Consider the following 22,927-nt stretch of genomic DNA (forward strand, 5'->3'; position numbering starts at 1 on the left):
TTTTTTTTTTTTTTCCCATTTCCTAGATTCGATCGCTCTCGGCAAAGTATAGACGATGGTAACTAATCGTTCACGATCTTCCGAGGAATTTGCGTACGATTTCGTATCTACTATCTGAAAAAGAAAGTAGAGAAAGGAGAAGAAAAAGATTAACAAGGAGAGAAAAACGAAAATGAAATTAAGCTGGTCTTATAAGCTGGTCTTGAAAAAAGAGATAAAGAAAGAAAAATCGAGTTTAACTTTTTCGAGGAAGACTATTGCGAAATTAAGATAGAAACGGGTGCGAGATGAGTACTAAGCAATTTTTCCACCAAATTCGATTGGTTTCTAGGAATCGATCATGCTAGATTGAGGGATGGAAGAAGATGGAGGGAGCTAAACTCCTCTTCGACGTATGCCGTTCGATTTTTAGTTTGTAAGAGAAAGAGGGAAAGATAGGCTTCTAGGAGAAAGGATAGGCGTACGGTAGTGTAGCAAAGAAGGAAGGAAAGAAAGAAAGAAAGAAAGAGAGAGAGATGAGAGAGAGACGAAAAGGACGGCGGCTGCGCCGATGGAACGTCGCAGCAGTCAGTAGGTACGCCCGCGGGCATCCTTATCCGTTCTCCTCGCTCTACCAAGACGACGTATCTCCCTAGAAAGCCGAGACGGTCTTGGATTTCTTCCTCCTCCTTCTCCTCCTCCTCCTCCTCCTCCTCCTTCTCCTCCTTCTCTTCCATCTCCACTCCTCTTCCTCCTCCTTCTCCATCTTATCCTCCTCTTCTTCCTTCTGCTCTTCTTCTACTATCTCTTTCTCCTTCTTCCTTCCTTCTTTCTTTCTTTCTTTCTTTCTTTCTTTCTCTTTCTTTCTTTCTTTCTTTCGTTCGTTCGTTCGTTCGTTCGTTTTTCTTTTCTTCTTCCCTCCGTCCTGCGCCCTTTTCAAAGAGCGCGCTCAAGGAGAAACGGACGGCGGGGACCGTATTTCGTTACACGGTAACGATCGATCAACGTGACCGCACGACCGCACCAGCGGTATGGCCGTGCTGAGGCGAAACCAGACGAGAGAGAGAGAGAGAGAGAGAGAGAGAGAATATAGTGGGCCCCAACAGGAAGGATAGAGAGAGAGAGAGAGATGGGGGTGTGGTTGAAAGAAAGAAAGAGAGAGAAATATCGAAGCAGATAGAAAGAGAGGGATAGACAGATTCAGACAGACAGAACATTCAGGCAGACAGAATGATAGAGACACGTTCAGGCAGGCACACACAGAGAGAGAGAGAGAGAGAGGAAGAGAGAGAACCTATCAGAAACGAAACGCAGACGGAACGCAGACGTTCCCGAACCTGGTATATGCAACAACTTTGTATTCCAGAAACACTGATCATATCCTCCTTGCACTTGCGGCACGGCTTCTCTTTTGCCTTTCGGGATAAGAAACGTGACAGCGCGTATTATATTCTTTTTGCTATTCGAGACGTACTCCTGCGTATCAACGCGACGCCGTTTCCGTTTGCCTGTCTTCTCTCTCTCTTTCTCTTTCTCTCCTCTCTATCTATCTATCTGTCTGTCTTCTTGCCGTCAGCAGCTCGGTTTTTGCTCGATCAGAGCGGTACTCTATCGATCGTTGTATATGTACTTCTTATCTTCGTATATGTTTATCTACGTATATATATGCGTGTAACTTCATGTGGTAAAACACGTGGTAGTAGATAGCCTTTTTCTATGATCAATTAAGTTTCCACTGTTTTCGCCTTTTCTATGAGCTTATCAAATAATTATAAAGTAGAAGTTAGTATCCGACATAGCGTTCTATTGTATTTCTCTCTCTCTCTCTCTCTCTCTCTCTCTCTCTCTCTCTCTCTCTCTCTTTTATATCCTTTTGTAATTATTCGGTAGAAATTTTATTGTTTTATTTTATTCGTCATGGCTTAAGTTTTGTACGTGCCAAAAATTTTCTTTTTATCTAAAAAGATAATAATGAAAAAGTGAAAGAAAGGAAAAAAAAAAAGAAAAAAATATGAGAAGGGAAGAGAAGAGAGAACGTTTCCATAGACGGCATGGAATTTCTGCGGTATACGCGCTGAACAAGGTCCGCTTTGTAGAAGGAATTCAACGTGGACGGAGGGGTTGGCGCTGTAAAGAGGAGGACATCTAACGTTGTGTAAACTTCGAGAGGTTACAAGAGTAGCGCGGTAGATACGTGACTGTAATTTCATTCACCTCCTATATATGTATGTATGTGCGTATACACCTATATACATACATACATACAGAAGTAGTCGTTCGTTCGCTCGCATGCTCCGCGTTCTAGATCGTTGTTCGTTGATGCCACCAAAGATTTCAGTTCGAGATCTAGGCCTTTTCTACGTAAAACTTGACGTATCCGCGGGAACACGTTGAAATGAAAATTTAGAACGAAGAAGAAGAATAATCAACTCCGTTTGATCTTTCTGCTTCCTCTTTCTTCCTTTTCTTTTTCTTCTTCTTCTTTTTTTTTCATTCTATTTTTTTCTCTTTTTCTCTTCCTCTCTTCCTCTCTCCTTTTAGAAAAAATTCCATATATTATTTTTACATATGTCTCGAACGGTAAAGCGGTTAAGTAAATTTGCAAAGCAACGATAGCAGATATGGTTTTTGCGAATCATGCGACAAGACACGGATTGGCCTGCAGTCTTAGAAGCGCGAACGTCAGAGTCGTCGTTACGTCACGGATATTGGAATCGTGTACTTGATGTGTGCTCGAGAATAGTCACGTGCAGATCGAATGAAGAAAGAGAGAGACAATCGTCGGTTGCAATTTTTTGTTCAATTGTATCAAGAAATTACGGATCTAATTATAGAATAGAGAGAGAGAAAGAGGCAGACGGAGAAAAAAAGAGAATATCGTTGATATCCATTATTTGTGCACCCTATTATAGGAGGACGTTCTTTCATTTTTTTTTTTTTTTTTGTTTAAACGGTCCGATCATAAAGGAGGGATGCGTTTCCTGTTCAAAATCGAACGAAATGGCCGAGGTTAAATGTTCGTCCGCCGACATTTACTCGACGATGGAAGAAGGAAGAGGGAGCATTATCGTATCTCGTTGAAACCCCCGTTGAACTCGTTATATAATATGACGTCGACATTAGGCAATTAAGAGAGGAACTATCTATGTGTGTATGTATGTATGTATGAATGTATGTATGCATGTACGTATGTATGTATATCTAGCATACGTAGAAGGATAGACGTTTGTTGTTCGCAAAGGTTTCACAGTGGGTCGCGACCTCGACTTTGCCTCTTTACAAAACGTGAATAAGAGCCCACACAACGGGTTCCCTCTCTTTTACTCCTTCTTAGAACTCAACGATGAAGACTCTGCATAACCATCATCGTCATCGCATTTTCGAGTTTGAAATCTACTCTCTCTCGCTCTCCCTCTCTCTCTCTCTCTCTCTCTTTCTCTCTGTCTTTCTGCTTCGCTACACAAACATATGTAAGAGGTTCACGTTTATGAAACGTTAGCTTCGCAAGAGTTGGCTTTACGTTCGCAAATTTTCGTTTGGCTTGCGATCGTTTTGAGAAACAGAGAGAAAGAGAGAAAGAGAGAGAGAGAGAGAGAGAGAGAGCATTAGCTCGAGATCGTTACAAAGTAAGCGGGGCGAGGCGAGTCGAGGCGACGTGATGTACGCGGAGAACCGTAATGAGTTTTTGCGGCTGGTCTCGAAATTAGACGCTACGCCTCCGTCGAAAAGCATTTCGTTCCTGGCACTTACCCTCGTCTCTCTCTCTCTCTCTTTTTCTCTCTCTCTCTCTCTCTCTCTCTCTCTCGTGGCGTAGCATTTCCGTCCTGCTGTTTTTGCTCGTCCGTAGGGAACGGGTCTCTCTTTCTCTCTCTCTCTTTCTATCTCGTCGTTCGAAGCGTGGAAAAGCGCCGTCGGACACCGGGCATAATTATTTCAGTTTGCGAACGCTGACGTTGCACGTTATTCGAAACCGATGGTGGCGGTCGATGTTAAAGCCTCGAGAAAGGTATCGTCACGAAAAAACGCCGCTTCCCTTCGGAGGGATACGCCCGATAATCACTATGAAATTTCACTTGGAACGATCGAACGCATGAGATCTATACATACATACATACATACATACATATATGTATGTATATACTATTTTATATAATACATTCGATATCAGGCATCTATTTTACTTGTCTTCCTTTTACGTTTTCTCCTGTATAGATTGTATATAGATAAATGTGTATATATATTATATATATATATTTGTATATTATTCTTATAATGAAATTCTATCGGTTTTTAAGTTCTTCTAATTTATACAGTAATAAAGTGAGGAATGATTATAGTTTTTATTTAAATTATACTTAACTCTTTAACTTTATTTGTAAAAAATATTTTTACAAATAAAAATAACTGTCCTCTGAAAAAAAAAAAAAAGAGAAAGAAAGAAAGAAAAAGAAAAAAGAAGAAAACAGAGGACAGGGATTAACAGTATATCCTTGAGTTGCGAAAATCGAATTTTAATTGATTTTTTTATAACCCTTTGTATAAACCTGGATAATAATACGATGTCATTCTGAGCTCTCATTCGATGAATTCACGAATAAAATACGTGGACGTTTGAGGCTTCGAACATGTCGGATATTCATCCATATGTCATGCCAACATGAAACTCTCTCTCTCTCTCTCTCTCTCTCTTCTCTTTCTTTCTTTCTTTCTTTCTTTCTCTCTCTCTCGTTCTCAGGATAGGGCTGGCCAACCGGCACTATCTTCTACCAACGACAATGGTGGGCTTTCTCTCCCTTCATTTTATACACCAACGTATGCTTGTTCTCTAGCCCTCATCGAAAAAGAGAGAGAAGAAGCAGTTAGGGAAGGGACGAAGTAAGGGAGAAAGAGGAACGAGGATGAACGAGGGCGTTCGTAAAATCCGTTCTCGTTGCTTCGTGCTCGAACGTTCCGAACATTGAACGGGCTCGGCATTGTTACCTTTCTCGTCATCGAGACTACCGAATGTCAAGTGGCAATCGATATACGATCGACAAACGCGTACCTCCGTCTCTCTTTCCGTGCTTACCTAATGCGATCGATAACTAAAATCGTCTCTGTCCGTCGCGTATATTACGTCATGGAAAAGTCGACTCGTAGAGCTCGTTCGACCTAGGCTAAGCGAAGCGAGCTTTCTTCGATCGCTTCGTCTCTCTCTCTCTCTCTCTTTCTCTCTCTTTCTCAGCTTTTATTTCTTTATTTCTTTATTCTTTTTTTATTCGTTGATATTTCAGGAAAGACCTTTAGTATACTTACGAATTCGTTCGAACTACGTCTCTTTTTAGAATACTTTTTATTCATATTTAGAAAGTCTGCGAAGGAGTCACCATTTTTGAGGATAATTTAAATATTATGTTTAATAGTCGCAATTTTGTAAAGGAAACAAAATTAATGGAAAGTTAAGAAGTATATTGATCGATAAGATGCTTGACTTTTGTCAAAATGCGAAATAGAGTTTTCACGGTGGTAGTAGCATAGTGATCGCAGCGAGCTCGGCTCTCTGCTGTGTCGTCAATAATGGTACGCAGTGGGTCGACGTCGTTATGCATACAGGGTGCTCCCCTACTTGCTCTCGGAATGCCATTTCGGAAATTCTTGAATTATTATGCGCCACGGTCAAATGTTGTTCCTTCTCTCTCTCTCTCTCTCTCTCTCTCTCTCTCTCTCTCTCTCTCTCTCTCTCTCTCTCTTCCTTTCTATCTATCTTTTCTTTCAAACGATCTGCCTTCAACTCACCTACTTATCTCCGGTTTCTTTTTTTTTTTTTTTCATTCTTATAGGATAGCATCGTGTATTTTTTTTTTCTTTTTTATTACTTTCGTATTCCAAGTCAGTCTCTCTAAGAGTTTGGCAAAAGACACGTTCGAGTAACTTCGAATATGACGATAATAAAGGCTCCTCGAGCCTTTCCGCAAAGTCATCGCCGTGTATGTCGTGCCTTGTATTTTGCCTTAAAGATACGTGCCTCCTCCGCCTTTTTCCTCTCTCTCTCTCTCTCTCTTTCTCTTTCTCTTTCTTTATCCCTCTTTCCGTCGACGTTCTCTATCTTTCTTTAACTCTTTCTAACGCATACGATGTACACGACGACAACAACAACGGACGACGACGTCACGGTGGTACGCACGCGTACAAGCCCACATCCGTATCCGAGGGGACAGCACGCGTGTCCTCCAACTTCGTTTTCAACGCTTTCGAGAATGTCGTCGAGCGATCCGAGGTCATATTTTACGTTTATCGCAAGCATTATATTTTCTCCAAACGTAGCCCGTTATTTGCATCAGCCCGGCTCCTTCTTCCATCTCTTTTTCTCTATCTCAAAGTGCATTTATCAATGAATCCACGTTAGTACGCGACGGGTTCGAACTATCGCAAAATAATATCACATTGAGAAAAGCAACGTTCGTAATATCGATAAAGACGAAGGTATCAGATATTGGGACACTTCTATTTTAGCGTTTACGTTCTTTGTTGCGTCATCGTAGTTCCCATTTATTGTTCTCACTCCGTCTTGCATATCGATGTCATCGATTTTGAAAAAAAGGAAAAGAAAAGAAAAAGAACCGTATTATTTATATTCTTTTTCTTTCATCTCTCTTAAAATTTTCATGTTGAAGTATTTGAAAGTTGGCGAGAATTCTTTAGTTCGTTCTATATCTCGAAGGAAGTCCTTTATCCTGGAAAAGGCTTCGGCTGTCGTATCGCGAGGTTCGACCCAGATTTCAATCGACCTCTTTTTCTTTCTTTCTTTCTTTCTCTCTCTCTCCCTCTCCCTCTCTCTCTCTCTTTCTTGTTCTCCTTCTCCTTCTCCTTCTCCCTCATTCATCCACATTCATCGCAAGAAGCCTCGTTACGATGCGCCTTTTCTAATATCGCGAGACACACATAGTCTTCCTTGGAGCGGACTCGAGTCCCCTTCCCTTCGGAGAATTTATACGTCTACCATTCGATCCCGTTCACCCTCTAACCCACTTTGTATAGGCATCTCCGTATCGCAAATCGTATCGAGAGCCGATGGATGGATCGACTTTCCTCAAATTGCGTATCACGTTCAGTGTCCCGGAAAATTTAACAATACTTCGTTCTTCGAGACAGAATTTTCCTTATCATTTTCTTCTACCTTTCTCTCTTTTTTTTTCTTTTTCCTCCTTTCCCCCCCCCTCCCCCACACACAACGTAAATAGAGAATTCACATGCCAGAAAAATTCATTTCGAAACGTAAAATATCGTGATACTAAACTCATCTAATCGATCATTTTTCTTTTTCTACGTTTCGAAATGTATTTTATTTTCAATACTATCATCTTTGCGTGGAAGTATGCATTGTGAACGATAATGAGCATTATTACGGCATTGTTTCCAAATGGTTGCCCCGATCTTTAATAAGGAAACTACTGTTGGAGTAAATATAAAAAATATGATAATATAACTTCGACTTTAAGGGTAAATACTTTTTGAGTAGGATTTTTGTGAGCACAAAGCCATCGACACTGTATATACTTGAGTGGAAAATATATATCTACTGTATAAACGCATACATATTCAACTATTGCGTATAATATGATAGATTCCCTTTTTTATGCTTATACAACTATTACAATCATCACGTTCATCGAGATGCTAGTAACCATTGTCACCTCGTTGAACTATATCTACGTTCCTGTGTTAATCTCCGAGTCAGGAAAATGCATTTTTCCTGAAAAGTGTGCCAATAAACGATCGTTCCTCTAACCCTTGTCCTACGATCGAACCATTCTACCGTTCACCATTATTCGTCGACTTCCTTTGTGCTCGCCAAATTTCGATTCGATTCACATTAAGAAGAAAGTATTCAGGATTTACCCTCCGTTTTTTCCTCTCTATTCTCTTCAGATGAAAGGATTTACAACTTTGCAATAATCATTAATTCTTATTTTTAGTCGGTTAATTTATAACTACTACCTAGACAGAAATTTTTAATCGATCGAATATATTCGAAGTAAGATTATTGAAGAGAGTACTGAATTATTATGAAAAATTTCCTTTCTCTTCTACCTCCTCTATACTTTGCGTCTACCCGATCGAAACTATAGCGTGTAACCCTCGATTATCGTTCGCGTTCTACGTGACTCGTGAGCGTACTGGACGTACGTCTAGACTGGAAAAAGAAAAATTCGAATAAAAAGAAAGATAGATTGTGGGGATAGGTAGAGAGAAAGAGAAAGAGAAAGAGAAAGAGAGAGATGGAGAGCATTCACGATTCGTATCTCGTGAACCTACCCACATGATCCGCGTCTATGTATTACGTATGTGTGCGTTGAAAAGAGAACGATTCTCCACGGTCGTCTCCCTGCTTTTTTAATATCATCCCCTCATCCACCCTTTGCCAAAGCCGCCAGCTCCCATTTTGCGAACGTTTCGCTATGCGAATCGAGGCGAGTGCTATACGATAACACGTATCTCCTCGAATAGTTTGCTATGACTATTTAACTCGGCCTTAAATTGAAAATAAGAAAAAGTAATGGAGGAAGAAGAAGAGTAAGAGGAAGAAGAAGAAGAAGAAGAAGAAGAAGAAGAAGTAATGGAGGTGAGAGTAAAGATAATGACATAAACTGCCTCAAAATATTGATTATTATTCTTATTACTATTATCATTATTCTTATCGTTATTATGATTGTCATTATTGTAATTATAAACGCGCTAGCGCTCTCGCTAATGACTGAAGTAGCTGAAAAAAAAAAAGAGAGAGAAAGAGAGGAAGGATAAGAGAAAGAAAGAAATATTACGATTGCGTTTAATTCGCGGTTAAGAAAGAGATGTATGTACGATAGTTTCCGAAAGATGAGAAACGATAAAGAATAAAGAAACGAGCCAACGGGAAAGTTAAAAAGAAAAAAGAGGGTAGAATGAATAAACACGAAATGAGCTTGGAAAAATCGACGTATTAAAATGGATACGTCGCGGGTAGGCGACGATGGCACACTAACGTTCCTAATTAAATGTACTACGCTCTTTTATTGCGTGGTCGTTCCAAAAGAAAGAGAAAGACGATCGTAGGATCATCATTGGTGTCATCGTCGACCTTTTTTATTTATCCCAAGACTGTGAATCCGATCTTTTTTCTTTTTTTTTTCCTTTTTTCTTTTTTTCTTTTTCCTTTTTCGTTTTTTTTCCTTTCTTCTTTTTTTTTTTTGTTGAGAAAGAAAAAGAAAGAGAAAAGAATTTTCCGTCGGCTCGTGAGTGATTTCTACGAGATCAGAAAACTGCGTATATGTGTGTATGTATATGAGCGGATGAGAAAGAAAGAGAGAGAGAGAGAGAGAGAGAAAAATATTTGAATCGAAATCAGAATGAAGTTCGTTCCTAATCGTATCGCCTTTATTCCTAATATTTGAACGAGACGAAGCGTATCTCGAATATAAAATGAAATTCGAGAAAGAGAGAGGGGGAAATCGATCGATCGATTAATCGATACGCAATTTACATGCTTATCGATCGCAACCGGCCAATCGATTATATATTCGATATACCATGGACAATTCGTTCGCAACGATCGTTCTCGTGACAAGTATCGGTAATAATAATAATAATTATTATTATTATAATAATATTAATAATCTAAATAATAATAGTAATAATAGTAGTAATAATAATAATAATACTAATAATAATAATAATGATAATAATATTAATAATATTAATAATAATAATAATAATAATAATAATAATAATAATCATGACGATGACGATGATAATAATAATAGTAATGACGACGACGACGAGCAAGAGGATCACGATTATGACATAAAAGAATTAATCTCGAACGATCGCCGTACTCGAACACGATCGCGAGTGTTCTATATTCGAATCGATAGGAGGACGCCATGATGACTCTTCTTCGATTACGAAAATGATCTTTCGAGTTATCGACAATCGTTCGGGGAAACACGATCGAAGGTCCCGTCACGTTTAATCGTAGTTAAAGAGTGGAATTTATTCTTCGAAGGCTCGGTAGCACGAAACGATTCTTCGAATGCATGTCGTATGTATTGTTAATTTGTTCGATTCGGATGACGTAAAAAGGAGGAGAGTCCGAAAGAGCGGAATCGAGAACGATTATTCGTGAGACCTTCGCCCTCGTGGATGCTTATTTTGAAAAGGCGTTGCGAACGATTGGACGGCCGAGATCGTACCCCCAGCGTGTTCGCTCGCTCCCATTCTCTAAATATTCCGAATGAATTATTCGTACACGTAAGGAGAATGTGTGTGAGTGTGTATATGTTCGTACGTATTAGTATGTGTGAGTGTGTGTGTATGTGTGTGTGTGTGTGTGTGCGCGCGCGCACGCGCGCGTGAGAAAGAAAGAGAGAGAGAGAGAGAGAAAAAGAAAGAATCGCGGAGTCCGTTCTCGTGGAAGACGCAGAGAGCACGATATCGATTCGACGACGACTGGATTGCGTCCCGAAGGACGATACGTTCCTTCGGCGTTTCTCGTATTATACGGGCTCGAAGAATATACGACAATAAAAGAAGGATCGTAGCCGCTCGAACACGATCCATACTCCGTGAGAGTTAATCGAGAGACGGACGAACTCCTACGGCTTTTATGGCTCCGCTCGTAAAGATATACCTACGGCTTTTTCTGTGGAACTGAGGACCCCTTCGAACGAACACCCGGTCCAGGAAAAGCAGTAGAGAGACGTAGACGATGAAGATACGGAAAGAACTGTGGTCTGGATGCGTAAACGCAGGGAGGAGGAGTATTCCTTGGTAGGTAGAGAAAGATAGAAAGAGAAAAAGAAAAAGAAAGAGGAAGAGAGAGAGTATGCTCAGGAATGAGCCAAAGCTTTCTCTCTCTCTCCTCTCTCTTTATTCTTTTCTTTTTCGCGTGTACGCTAAAAAAAGGGGGACCGAACAGTCCCGAGGAGAGTCGAAAAGAGGAAGCTTGGGACTTGAAGAGGCATGTAAAGCTGAGGAGGAAGGAAGGAGGCGTAAGGCGAAAGCAAAATCGTTTTTCAAAAGCAAATTATAATAAATGATCGAGCCAAGCCTAATCGCAGCAGGAAACGTACTGTCGAGTCGCCTTTCTTAAGTCGCTGTATTGTACGAGAAGGATTTCAATTCCATCGAGGACTATATATATAAATATATATGTGTATATATATATATATATATATATGTATGTATGTATGTATATGTATTCACGAAGGTTGCGACGATGAGTAAGACTGGCCGGCTTTCCGCGTTCGAGTAATGCTTTCGAAATGGAGTTTCTTTCCTTCATTACCTCTTTTCTTCACTATTTTTCTTTTCTTCTTCCTTTTTCCTTTTTTTAAACATCAAATACGTAGAACGATGGTTCATAACCGACACAGCTCATATATTTTTTTAAAGAGTCAAACACCACTTTAATCAATGCTTCTACAAAGATTCTCGTAGGGAACTACTATTACTACTACTACTGTTACTACTACTATTACTACTACTACTACTGCTACTACTACTACTACTACTACTACTACTACTACTACTACTACTACTACTACTACTACTACTACTACTACTACTACTACGACTACTACTACTACTAATACTAATACTACTATTACTTCTACCATTACTATTACAAGTACTATTACTCATACTACTATTACTACTATTACTACTACTACTACTACTACTACTACTACTACTACTACTACTACTACTACTACTACTACTGCTACTACTACTATTACTATTACTAATACTACTGCTTCTACCACTACCACTATTAAAGGCAACATTTATTATGCGCCCCTGTGCAGTCTCACGAAGTAGGGATTCGGGATCAGATTTTGGTAACAGCTGCCGGCGTATTTTCTTTCTCTCTGTGTAAAGAGGACCCGAGAGATCGAAAAACAGAACTAACGTCGAGGAAAAGGAAGGAAAGAGAGAGAGAAAGAGAGAGAGATAGTGTCAGAAAGATAACCAAGCATCGTAGTAGCACACACAGGGTAGTCTCTGCTGAGCGATGGTAACTAGGGTATTGCGGGTTATGGTCGAGCCAGGAGGCATCGTTCGAAACGATGGACCACGCCCCGGCTCTCTGCCATCTCCGCTTCGACGACTCTCGAAGCACGATCGATCCTTTCCTCGCAACAACCTGGCAAAAATTACCACCGCAAAAGTCGAGCACGAAACGGGACAGCCGAATACGCCCCTGGAGCGAGCCGAGTTTCAAACTCGGAATGTGCATCACCGGTTACGATTATTTCGCGTAATCCCCAGGCCTCTGCCAACGTCCATTTCAGATTACTGATTGTGAGTATGTTGCCCGCACTATCCCATATGCTCGAATCGATGTTCTCATTGTCTTCCGGCTGATCTTAACATTTCACGTATCTTTTTTTTTTTTTTTATTTTTTTATTTTTATTTTCGTCGTAGTTGCAATTTTCCTATCATGTAGATATTACAAATGTCCAGTATAATATCTAAGACAGTGATCTTTCATCATTCTGATTATAATACATTTTCTCACTTCGTTTAAATTTATACTACTCAAATTTGTAACTATTCAGAAACGATCAACAAAATAATTCTTGACGCAATCGCTACCCCTACTCTTTTTCGGTGAACTTATCAAGTCAATCTTCTTATCTTAGCCATTGAAATGTTGATATTCTTGTAAAGATCGAACCTGGACAGTATTAACTTCTCTCTCTCTCTCTTTCTCTCTCTTTGTCTCTGTTTTTCTCTCTCTCTCTCTTTCTCTCTTTAGCTATCTATCTATCTATATCTCTATCTCTCTGCCCCTCTCCCACTCCGGTCAATCGATTCCGTCTACCTACGGTTTGACAACCTCGATGCTTCTCTCCGCACTTCCACCCTCGCGACACGCAGACAGGGTAAAAGAGAGAGAGAGAGAGAGAGAGAGAGAGATACGTGTGTCTACCACATACGGGCTCTATCGCTTCCCGTTTTAACCATTGCCAGGAAGAATGCAATTTTCCGTCATCGAACGCCGTACTGGCAGTTTTACCATTCGTTTCATTATTCTCTTTTAACTTGAAACCTTTTTATTTGATTTGATTTAATTTGATTCGATTCTTTTTTTCCTTGAAAATCTCTCCTCTCTGCTTTTGCTCTTTGTGGCTTTCATTTCTACTATTTTACTATCATAATCTTCGTATCAATTTTTGCCCTCTCTTTTTAATTTGATAAAGTTATGCTCGATTAAAAAGGATAAAATGGTGAAAGGGGAGAAGGAACCTTCATTCGTCTAGTACGAAATTTCGATTCTCCTCGTTATGTCCTTTGTCCTATTGTTAATTCCTGAATAAGTAGTTCCCACCTTGTCAGTTTTCATGGCAGGTACTGGATGCATTCTCTCTCCTTCTCTCTTTCTCTTTCCCTTGCTTTGTCCTTCGGCCGATTGGGAGCAGAACCGCTCGTCAGCCCTCTTTCCGCTAGAGTTGCTACGAGGAGCTCTCTGCCCTCTTTAGGCCTCCCATTTCTCCTCGACAGCGCGACGATATCGAGGCACTTCTTCTCTCTTTCTCGAGTTGCCGCAATTACGTGGTCCTAGATGTCTTCCCTCTGACCCACAACTCCTTCTACTTCTTTTCTTTTGTATTCTTCTCATCTCTTTTCATTTTTGTTCTTCAAGTCTCTTCGAAATTTAACAATGAAATTTGACAAAGATAACGTTCTATTAAGGTACATCCTTTTTTTCATTATCTTTGCATCTTCTCATCATCATTAATATTTATTTATTACGATGATAATAATGACGACAACGATAATAAGGATGATGATGATGATGATGATGATGATGATGATGATGATGATGATGATGATGATGCAAACATTTTATACATTTTATTTTGTTATTATTCTAGTCGAGTTCTCTACGATATTAAGGTTCATCTGTCCAACAATTCCTTTTAAATTTCATCATTTTCTTAAGTTCGTTTCCGCGTTGGGACGAGTCTTGGATTCGCGGAATAAGATGATATATAATTTAAAACGCCATCTGCGCCTCTTCTCCACCCTGACGATAGAATCTCACAAAATTAGAATCTTTTTTAAGGTCGGTAAGCTAATTACCGTTCCGTTGCCAGCGCTTGATTATAGTTTCGAAACGTCTCGGGATCGACTCTCCTCGAGCTCTCTGAAGGTAATTGCCAAAATCATGATTGCGTTTATATGAATTGTACGTCTTCTCTGTTTTTCGAAGGGCCGTGGAAATTTCGGTGAAAGAGGGTCGAAGAAGCTAGCCAACCAATTACTATGCTGTATAAAGGAAAAAAAAGTAATAAAAAATAAAAAATAAAATAAAATAAAATAAAACGAACATACCTAACGCAGTTAAGATAATGTACAAGTCTCTAGTGTGATACATTTCTACGCTTATTCTCTAACTGTAGCCGTGAAGTCTAAAGTACGATACCTCGTTATGGTTTGTAACACGGAGAAGTAGTCCTGTAATAACTAAATAATAATAATAACAATAATATTAATATTAATATTAATATTAATAATATTAATAATAATAATAATAATAATAATAAAATAATATTAAAATAAAATATTAATAATAATAATGAAAAAAAAGTACGATCAAAAATCCGCTTAGGCTGACTGTTAACTCGCAAAAGACGTATTGTATTTCTGTAGGGAGGAATTGTCCTAATAATTGCGAATTGAACATAAAGTAAAAAGAAAAAAAAAAAAAAAGAAAAAAAAAGAAATGAGGAAGCATAAAACGACGTCACTGAGAGAACATGAAAAAAAGAGCCCATATATAATAAGGATATATAGAGGCGTGCGGATCACCGATTTATGGATGAATGAATGCGTGAATAATAATGAATGGATGAGCATAATGATGGACGATCGACCAGTCTTGGCCGATTCGCGAGTGTGTGTCACTTTAACAAGCGAAGTATTTCGAGAGTATAGTGTTCGGAATGTACATAATTCTTGTATATAACGAACGAATCACTGATTGTACAATACCACCCAAATATATTTATATTTCATGTTAATGGAATTTTTCTAAAAAGAAAAAAAAAAGAAAAAAAAAAAAAAAAGAACCCACTTTTTATCTAAGCATATCCATGACATTTCATTTTTCGTATTACTTACAAACATTTGCATACATGTATTTAAAATTGTTCGTCATCCCTGCTAAAAGCGAAATTGATGTTTAACGTTCATCGAAGTGAGAATTTTATCCGTTCCTTTTTTTTCTCTCCCTTACCTCCTTCGGAGTATCGATTAAATGGATGGGGTAAGTACGGTAGCATGTTCGAGCATTAAAACCAAGTTTATAACATAATGGGGTACTTTCGAATTCGATCGATTATTCGACGATGGAATATATCCCATCGTGTTATTCCTTCGTGTGCATTTACAGGGGCAATTATGCGTCGACCATGATACAACACGTGGTAGCCGGACGGTCTAATTAGTCCTTGGAATCGGTAAAGCCTTTGCTACAGTCGACTTAATCCTATTGTTAGTTTTTATGTAAGCAAAAGTATTTCACGGAGAAAGAGACAAAGGGAAAAGTATAAAAATATTTAAATGATCGAATAATACGTAATTCTGTTCTATTAAGGTTTTATTACATAATATATAAACGTAAGTCGATTTTACAATACGACTCTTTTCGACATCATAAGTTATAAAAAAAATTAAAGAAGTAGGAAAACGAAGTGGAATGATAAAGAAGAAATAATAGAAGGTATGATACTGGAATGATATTAACGATCCTTGATATAATAGAATGAAATACTTAGGTTAATTTATGATATAATAATATTTAACCGTGCGTATATATACACATGGAATGTTGAAAATTCATTACATAAGAGTATATTCGCGAAAAATGAAGACAATGAAAGTTTTAGCTCTGAATATGAATATTGTACTGTCGTGTAGCAAAACTCATGATTATAAAGAAATTTAATAACAAATTGATAAAAAGGACAATTTCGTAGAATGGAAATTATTGGTATCTTATCAACGTGAGTAAAAAAAAAAGTCTTTGTTTTATCACGTTTAACGTTCGTACAAGTTATATCCTCAACTGGAATATTTAACCAATAATCTAAGCCTCTACGATTGATTGTACTTCCTAGGTAATTCTTTTGTCCAGTGGAGCCACCATTTTTTCGGAAAACGAAGCTGTTACAGGCACTCAGACTGGTGCTGCTACTCGTACAAAGCGATAACTTGCAAAAATAATAGAATTGTTATGATTGGTTTATTCTGGACATGCGTATAAATTAGTCCAGATTCGAGCACCAATCAGCTTGTAGATTGAAATAGATATTTGGGTAAGTAGAGCAAATCAACGTCGAATTACATAAGTATTTTAGATTTACAAATTCTTACGATTTAAAATAATAATTAAATGGTTTCTGGACTTTAAGTGAGGTTATTATATTCATTTATTTATTAAGTTTTTAAAAAGAAAGTTATGAAAACACCTTTATTTTCTACGATCCTATTATAGCTTTTATACACATGTATGGATGCATGTAAGTGTAACACGGCCTTTAGTTATAAACTATATACGATTTTTTGTAAACGATGCTTAAGAGCGAACTAAGTGCCGGGTGATAATATTACATGAAAGCATGATGCATGCCGCAAGATTTGCTTTGAGCTGTTGAGAGATGGTGAATTAACATTTAATAATTCTCGTTAAAGTATAAAGTAGTAAACGTGTTAGTCGTTGTAAACCTGTTTATGTATTATGTATTATTTATGTACTTTTCTATTAGTACGTTTAAATATTTTATAACTTTTAATACTGTTCTCTTATAACTTAACCTCTTTACTAAATAGCATATCTCCTATTTAGAATTGACAATTGTTTTAAGTACGTTTTAGATTTGAAATATACAATATCTCTAATATTATAATTATTTATTATTTTTAGAAACCTATTAGAATTGTGAACTGCAATAACGAATTTTGTGTACCTGAAGAAAAGCATTATATAAACCAAGCACTTGATGTCAGAAATCATCAAAGAGTCTTTTTGTAATGTAATATCGCAACGTATATATATATTTATTTAATGACGTAAAAACAATATTCATACAAGATTTTGTACTGTAAAACAGTTGTGGAAGTATAGTTAGAAAATACGAGCTAATTTCGCAAGCAGATACGTCGTACAAGCTATATCGAAATCTGATTTATCATCATTAAAGTAAATATATAAAAAGACCAAGTAGGTAGAGCGAACTTTGCTATTTTTCTAGATGAATAAATTTCAATACATTTTTAATATTATTACACTACGTGATCTTATTTGTATTTTTAATTTGTTTTTATTAGTTCACAATCATGCCTCTGATCCGCCAGGATGGTAAAGACACTATCATTTTTGCGTCTAAAGAAGATCATGCATCGCCTTGCAAGATCGAACTTCCTGAACCAGAACCAAGTCCTGGATTGATATTACCAAATGGGGAAATAAATTGGAATTGTCCGTGTTTAGGTGGCATGGCAACTGGTCCTTGTGGTTTAGAGTTCCGTGAAGCTTTTTCGTGTTTTCATTATTCTACTGCCGATCCAAAAGGTGCTGATTGCCGCGAGCAATTTACAACTATGCAAATATGTATGTCAGATTATCCTGAATTATACGGTAGTAAAGAATCTGAAGACGAGACGAATCAAGCATCGAACGCTGAAATATCAGACGTGAAAGACATTGCCATAGAAAGCAAGGATAAGGGTAAAAAAGAAACAAACGAAGGAAGTTGACTGAAAGGAAAAAGACGTAATATCTCCAGTAGAAAAGAAGAGATGAAATATGTTGCAATACAATAAAAGCCATGCACTGAGCATTTTACAGTACAGATTATCTTATTCTTTATTGTTATTATAGCTATTGAAAGGGAAAGGGACTGGTTGGTTGGGAAAGCAAGTTGATGCAGACTTAGTCTAATAATGTATACATTTGTGGAGCATATAAGCAAAATATATGTACGTCACCTTTATCTTGTTACTTCTTTAATATTTGTAAAGATTTGTGCAGAAGTAATAACAATTAACAAGATAAAGAATATATCTGCAAAATGCAATTTGATATTGCACGATTCTTCTCATAAAGTTTAATATTTATGTTTTTATTAGAAATGAATTTAGTCTAGTTTTACATAAATTTCTATGGATCATCATAACAATAATTTGTGTTTGATTCAATAATAAAATTAAAACAATAATTTTAACCTGCCTGTACATATTTGATTTTATAATTCTATTGAAGTTTTTATTTTTCAAATGAAAAATCATTTTGTAATTTGTATTAATGTTTTACAGAAATATTTCAGGGTAGATTCATCGTCACGTGCAATGGATGATGCAATAGAAAAATCGTGGAACTTGTACTTGCACTTTTTTCTATCATTTAATAATTATGTCCGTCATATTGTTATCATCGAGTACGATATATTTCCATATATATGACAATTATTAGAAAAGTAAAGATATAATCATAGTTATTTTTATAGAATCATTTCGATTTATAACGAATGTCGTGATCAAATATTTCTGTGAACATTAAGGAAATTTATTACCTTTCGCTCGAAGTTTGTGTGACTTCAGCGATAGATATGGATAAAATATAAACTACAAACGCAAGCGGAAAACATTCTCTCTACCGTGTGTACTATCATAACAGTCTATAAGGTTGAATAGGTTATATTTCTTTCGCACATGACATAACGATCGCGTTAGTTTGCGTTGGAATAGATATTGCTAATAAACTGTGAACTCAAACTTTTCATTCGCTCACATTTATATTCTTCTTTAATAATGGTGTACCTGTCGTACACGTAATAATCCGTGATAAATACGACGCAACAGAATTAATTTTACGATATAAATGCATAAAGGATAATAAATATAATCGATACAAAAATTATTAACCAACTAACCTCAAAGTAGATTCTTGTTTTTATCGACGTAAGATAAAACAGGTTATATTTTACCATTAATTATTTAAGTAGATTTCTTAGTTTCCGACTGATGATAAACTTGTTTTTTCTTTCATCGCTCACTAAAAATAGATATTTTTTTATCAATGTTAGGAAATAGCATCGTATCGTTTTATGAACCGATAATATCTCGAGACCTATTTATCCAGTTGACATGTAGAAAAGAAACGTTGAATATTTCATACATTGAAAGATTTTATCCTAACCTATATAAAAACTTAAATCTATATATTTGAAAAATATTACAGTGAATTTGTAAGAATAACAAAAAAAAAAAAAAAGAAAAAAACAAATTATAATTTTTCAGTACGTTTCTCGTAAAAGAAATCATTTCATAACGTTTTCTAATCTATCTCTTTAAATATGATTATCTATCTTTAATTAAGATATAATAGAGACTGATAAGTAGATGTTGCTTTTATTTTGAAATCTGAGTGACCGAGATGATGTGCTTATCGAAGAAGGTCCCAATGCTAACTGGAATAGAATCAGTTTCCGTTTAATACGACCGTCGTTTATTAGAAGCTTATATTACGACTATACGAACAGTTGTTCCAAATTTCGAGCAATAAAACGGAGATTATGTTAGGACTTAATCTGCCCGTGATACGCACATTTGTGTTCACAAACGCATGCGCTGGCGTTCTCCCTATCCTATCTATACAGAAGAAAGGAGACATACTTTTCAGCATATAACGTGGAATTGTCTCGAAAAAAGAAGAGTAGTAAGGAAGGGACAAAGAAGAGAAGAAGAAAAGAAAGCTGAAACGCGCAGGCGTATGAGAACGATAAAATTTAGAACGAGGGGTGGACATTTCGAAGATAGCTCCACCTGAGCGAAAACGGAATACCTAAATTGAGCTCAATTTTTCTCTATTAAAAGGAGACCCGCCCAAGGCCCCACCCAAGGGCCCCTCCCAATAGCCCCTCTCTGAGGATCCCATCTGAGAACTCTACACAATACTGAGAAATAACAGTCCACCCAAAACATACAACGGCCCCACCCAAGCAACCATCCACCTATTTGACAGAAACTAGAATAATTAATCTAAATTTGGAAGAATTTTAGAATAATTGTTTAAATTATTATATGGTGTTTCGATAAATAAAGATGACTAACGACGATGAGAGACCTGTCCCAGAATAATATGATATATGTACATTATAGTTTAAATATTAATTTGTTATACTCCGTGTATATTATATATCGTTTAAATAATTATGAGATTAATCCAAAATTATATATTTTTTCTAAGATACATTAACACGAACGACTGGACGTAATTGCTTATTTTTACCGTAGAATCATTAGTCGAAAACTTATTAAAATGTTTGAATAAGTTACCGTGACTTTTCCATCTGAATATGGCGAAACATGTTCCCTTACACTTTTAATAGATCAGATAATCCGAGCGTTAGTTTACGTAATAAACAAAAAAGCAATCTTCTATTATGTGGAAACAGTTCTCGACAAATCCATTCTAACGTTTATATGAAAATCGGTAGTGGGGGTAGGAGCTTCTTCTCTTTTGCCGCGATGTTCGAGGGGCGCCACTTTACGAAATTTTAAAAATGAAGGTTTTGAGCGAAGAAATGGCTTTTTCGAATTTTAAAAGAAGCTTTATTTTGATGTATATATTATTCTTAAAAGGATATCTTTTTTAATGAGAAAATAAAGCTTTTCCAAAAATTCGAAAAATCATGTCCTTGCTTAAACCTTTATTTTTAAAGTGCGATTTTGTTCATCAAAATTACATCTATATTCATTGTTCGTGTAAACCATTATAAAATCACGAATGACGAACAGCCTTAAGTTTGGTATACTTTTGATTGTAACATCTTGAATGTTGATAGTCTATGAGCATATAGTAAAGTTCTTGTTATTACAGCGTGCTTCTTCGTGATGTCGAATAATGGAAATTGGTAATAGTCTTTTGGATTGTATCTATAAAAATATTGTACACAATTTTACTCGCTGTTTATATTTTCAAGTAACATGTATTACTTGGACGTTTCTTTGTAAGTAATTTTTTCTATTATTCTTTAACTAGTCGATAGTCTCTATTTGAAACATAACCTAACTTTGTATCATCACATTTTATATGATATTAATAGTTTATTTAGTTTTGCTTATTTTTTTATTTATGTCTAGATATGTTGTACTTGAAGAAATAAATTTTGAAAAATTTATAATTTAGTATATCTTATTAAAAAAATCATTATAATTTTCAGAGAACTCACAGACTCTTCGAACATAGAAATTGGTCATGTATACTTAAAGAAAAACATATTACAAGCAGTGAAGCAATTGTTTGGAGAAGAAGGAGCCAAGTCTATGATAGACATATTAAAGTACAACATCGCAGAACGTAGATTCGTTCTACGTTGTAACAATGACTTTTATATCCAACTACGAGCATCTCTAACAGTGGCAAGACAGTTCGAAGGCAAGCCATGTGTGTATCACGTACACAGAGCATCATCGAATCTACTTTCATTTGTTGGTGACAGTAGAAACTACAAACACGAATGAGTGACATTTTCGCGGACGTTTTTATACTTTTTATATTTTCATCGCTATACCGTGATATCAGTGATTTAAAAAAAGTGACTACGAAGGAAATCTCTTCAAGATTTGGAATAATTTGCTTGGAAACATATCATTCATAGTTCTCTTTATCTATTTTCTTTCTTTCCTTTTTATTTATTTTTTCTTTCGAATTGAGATTTGTACTTACCGCGTTATTCGAATTAGTAAAGTTTTCGACCGATAGAGGGCGTTCAGTGAGAGTAACGAGCGTCCTACGTTACGTAGGCGGTCCAGTGACGTCAGCTGTTATCTCCCCTCCCCTCTTAAGAGTCGGCTCACCCGATTAGTCGTTCATACGCACAACATTCCGTGGACAGCAGCACCACCAACACAGTGGCAGCTTACTTGGATAGTAGATAAAGAGAGAGAGAGAGATAGATAGAGTGGGAGAGTGGGAGAGTGGGAGAGTGAGAGAGAGTGAGAGAGTGAGAGAAGGCTCGGCACACCACCACTATTCCCTTTGATCGACGTCATCGTCGTCGCCATCGCCGTCGTCCGTGCATAGTGCCCATGAGTTTGGCGTTCGCCCTGCGTTTCGTGCTAACAGCAGGATGTCTCTAACGTTAACGACCTTTAACGCGTCTAAAGGAACGAGTAGGACATTGAAGAAGTGCTCGTAGCAGTGACGCGTGTGTATCGAGAGAACGGACAACGACTTTTTATTATTATTTTTTTTTTTTTTATTTCTTTTTACGTATTTTTTGATAACAAACGTGTACGTATATTTATATATATATATAGACACACATAGACATATATATATATAATACACACACACACATACACACAAAGAGATAAACGAAGAAGAGTGAAAAAGAGAGGAGAAAAAGGAGGTCGCGTGCGCGCGTGCAAAGTGCGAAGATTCGACGAAAGAGACAAATATATATATATGCAATAAAAAGAAGAAAACGAAAGAAAGTGGAAAAGAAATAAAGACTGACGGATAGATAGACAAATAGATATATAGGTAGATAGACAGAGACCGAGAGAGAGAGAGAGAGAGAGAGAGAGAGACAAACGAAGAAATTGGTGCGGTCAGCAGGCCTGTGTTGTACGTTCCTTGGCAGTGACCGAGAGTGTACCTACTGGGCTGCATTTTCTCTTTACGGGAAATTCTATACCACTTGATTCATCATGGAAGTGTCAAAAAGAGAGAAGAAGCATAAGGAAAAAAGGAGGTAAGATTTCATCATTCTTGTTTAATTAACCTTTCTTTATTTTTCTATTGTTTTATGATTTTCAATAGATAGATGAAGAGATAGATAGATAGATAGATAGATATATAGATAGGTAGATAGATATACAGATAGTTAGGTAGATAGATAGATAAAAAGACGACTG

The 22,927-nt window shown here is 36.9% G+C and overlaps 3 protein-coding genes and 1 long non-coding RNA gene across 7 annotated transcripts in view; all 4 read left to right on the plus strand.

Moving 5' to 3' along the window:
* The first annotated feature begins 10,318 nt into the window (after positions 1 to 10,318).
* On the plus strand, positions 10,319 to 15,024 carry LOC122627917. Its single transcript, XR_006326947.1, has 2 exons — positions 10,319 to 10,764; positions 14,214 to 15,024. It is a non-coding gene; the product is annotated as an uncharacterized LOC122627917 (long non-coding RNA).
* Positions 15,025 to 16,523: 1,499 nt separating this feature from the next.
* Positions 16,524 to 18,228, plus strand: LOC122627914 (mitochondrial intermembrane space import and assembly protein 40). Of its 4 annotated transcripts, none has more exons than XM_043809547.1 (4): positions 16,524 to 16,665; positions 16,929 to 17,037; positions 17,116 to 17,225; positions 17,333 to 18,228. In XM_043809547.1, the coding sequence occupies exon 4, from the start codon at positions 17,342 to 17,344 to the stop codon at positions 17,759 to 17,761; it is 420 nt and encodes a 139-aa protein (XP_043665482.1). In that variant the 5' UTR covers positions 16,524 to 16,665; positions 16,929 to 17,037; positions 17,116 to 17,225; positions 17,333 to 17,341; the 3' UTR covers positions 17,762 to 18,228. The 4 variants fall into 4 exon arrangements, with proteins under 4 accessions (XP_043665482.1, XP_043665480.1, XP_043665483.1 ...); XM_043809548.1 differs by having other exon boundaries at positions 16,581 to 16,769; positions 17,116 to 17,229; XM_043809546.1 differs by having other exon boundaries at positions 16,585 to 16,769.
* A 2,642-nt stretch (positions 18,229 to 20,870) lies between these two features.
* LOC122627916 (ribonuclease P protein subunit p14) lies at positions 20,871 to 21,969 on the plus strand. The gene is made up of 2 exons (XM_043809549.1): positions 20,871 to 21,015; positions 21,229 to 21,969. Exons 1-2 carry the CDS (start codon positions 20,993 to 20,995, stop codon positions 21,527 to 21,529), a joined length of 324 nt encoding a protein of 107 aa, XP_043665484.1. The 5' UTR covers positions 20,871 to 20,992; the 3' UTR covers positions 21,530 to 21,969.
* Positions 21,970 to 22,337: 368 nt separating this feature from the next.
* Positions 22,338 to 22,927, plus strand: part of LOC122627906 (endothelial PAS domain-containing protein 1) — a 36,262-nt gene continuing 35,672 nt past the window's right edge. Inside the window, exon 1 of the mRNA XM_043809529.1 lies at positions 22,338 to 22,764. Within this exon, the coding sequence (XP_043665464.1) occupies positions 22,721 to 22,764 (44 nt within the window). The 5' untranslated portion in view covers positions 22,338 to 22,720. The remainder of the gene's footprint in view (positions 22,765 to 22,927) is intronic.

The sequence above is a fragment of the Vespula pensylvanica genome, chromosome 3 (assembly GCF_014466175.1).
Source record: "Vespula pensylvanica isolate Volc-1 chromosome 3, ASM1446617v1, whole genome shotgun sequence".
In the NCBI taxonomy this organism is placed as follows: Eukaryota; Metazoa; Arthropoda; class Insecta; order Hymenoptera; family Vespidae; genus Vespula; species Vespula pensylvanica.

Coding starts and splice junctions, on each gene's coding strand:
- LOC122627914 (XM_043809545.1), top strand. CDS start 17,342: ATGCCTCTGATCCGCCAGGATGGTAAAGACACTATCATTTTTGCGTCT.
- LOC122627916 (XM_043809549.1), top strand. CDS start 20,993: ATGTATTACTTGGACGTTTCTTT. Junction 21,016..21,228: donor TATTACTTGGACGTTTCTTT/GTAAGTAATTTT, acceptor TATAATTTTCAG/AGAACTCACAGACTCTTCGA.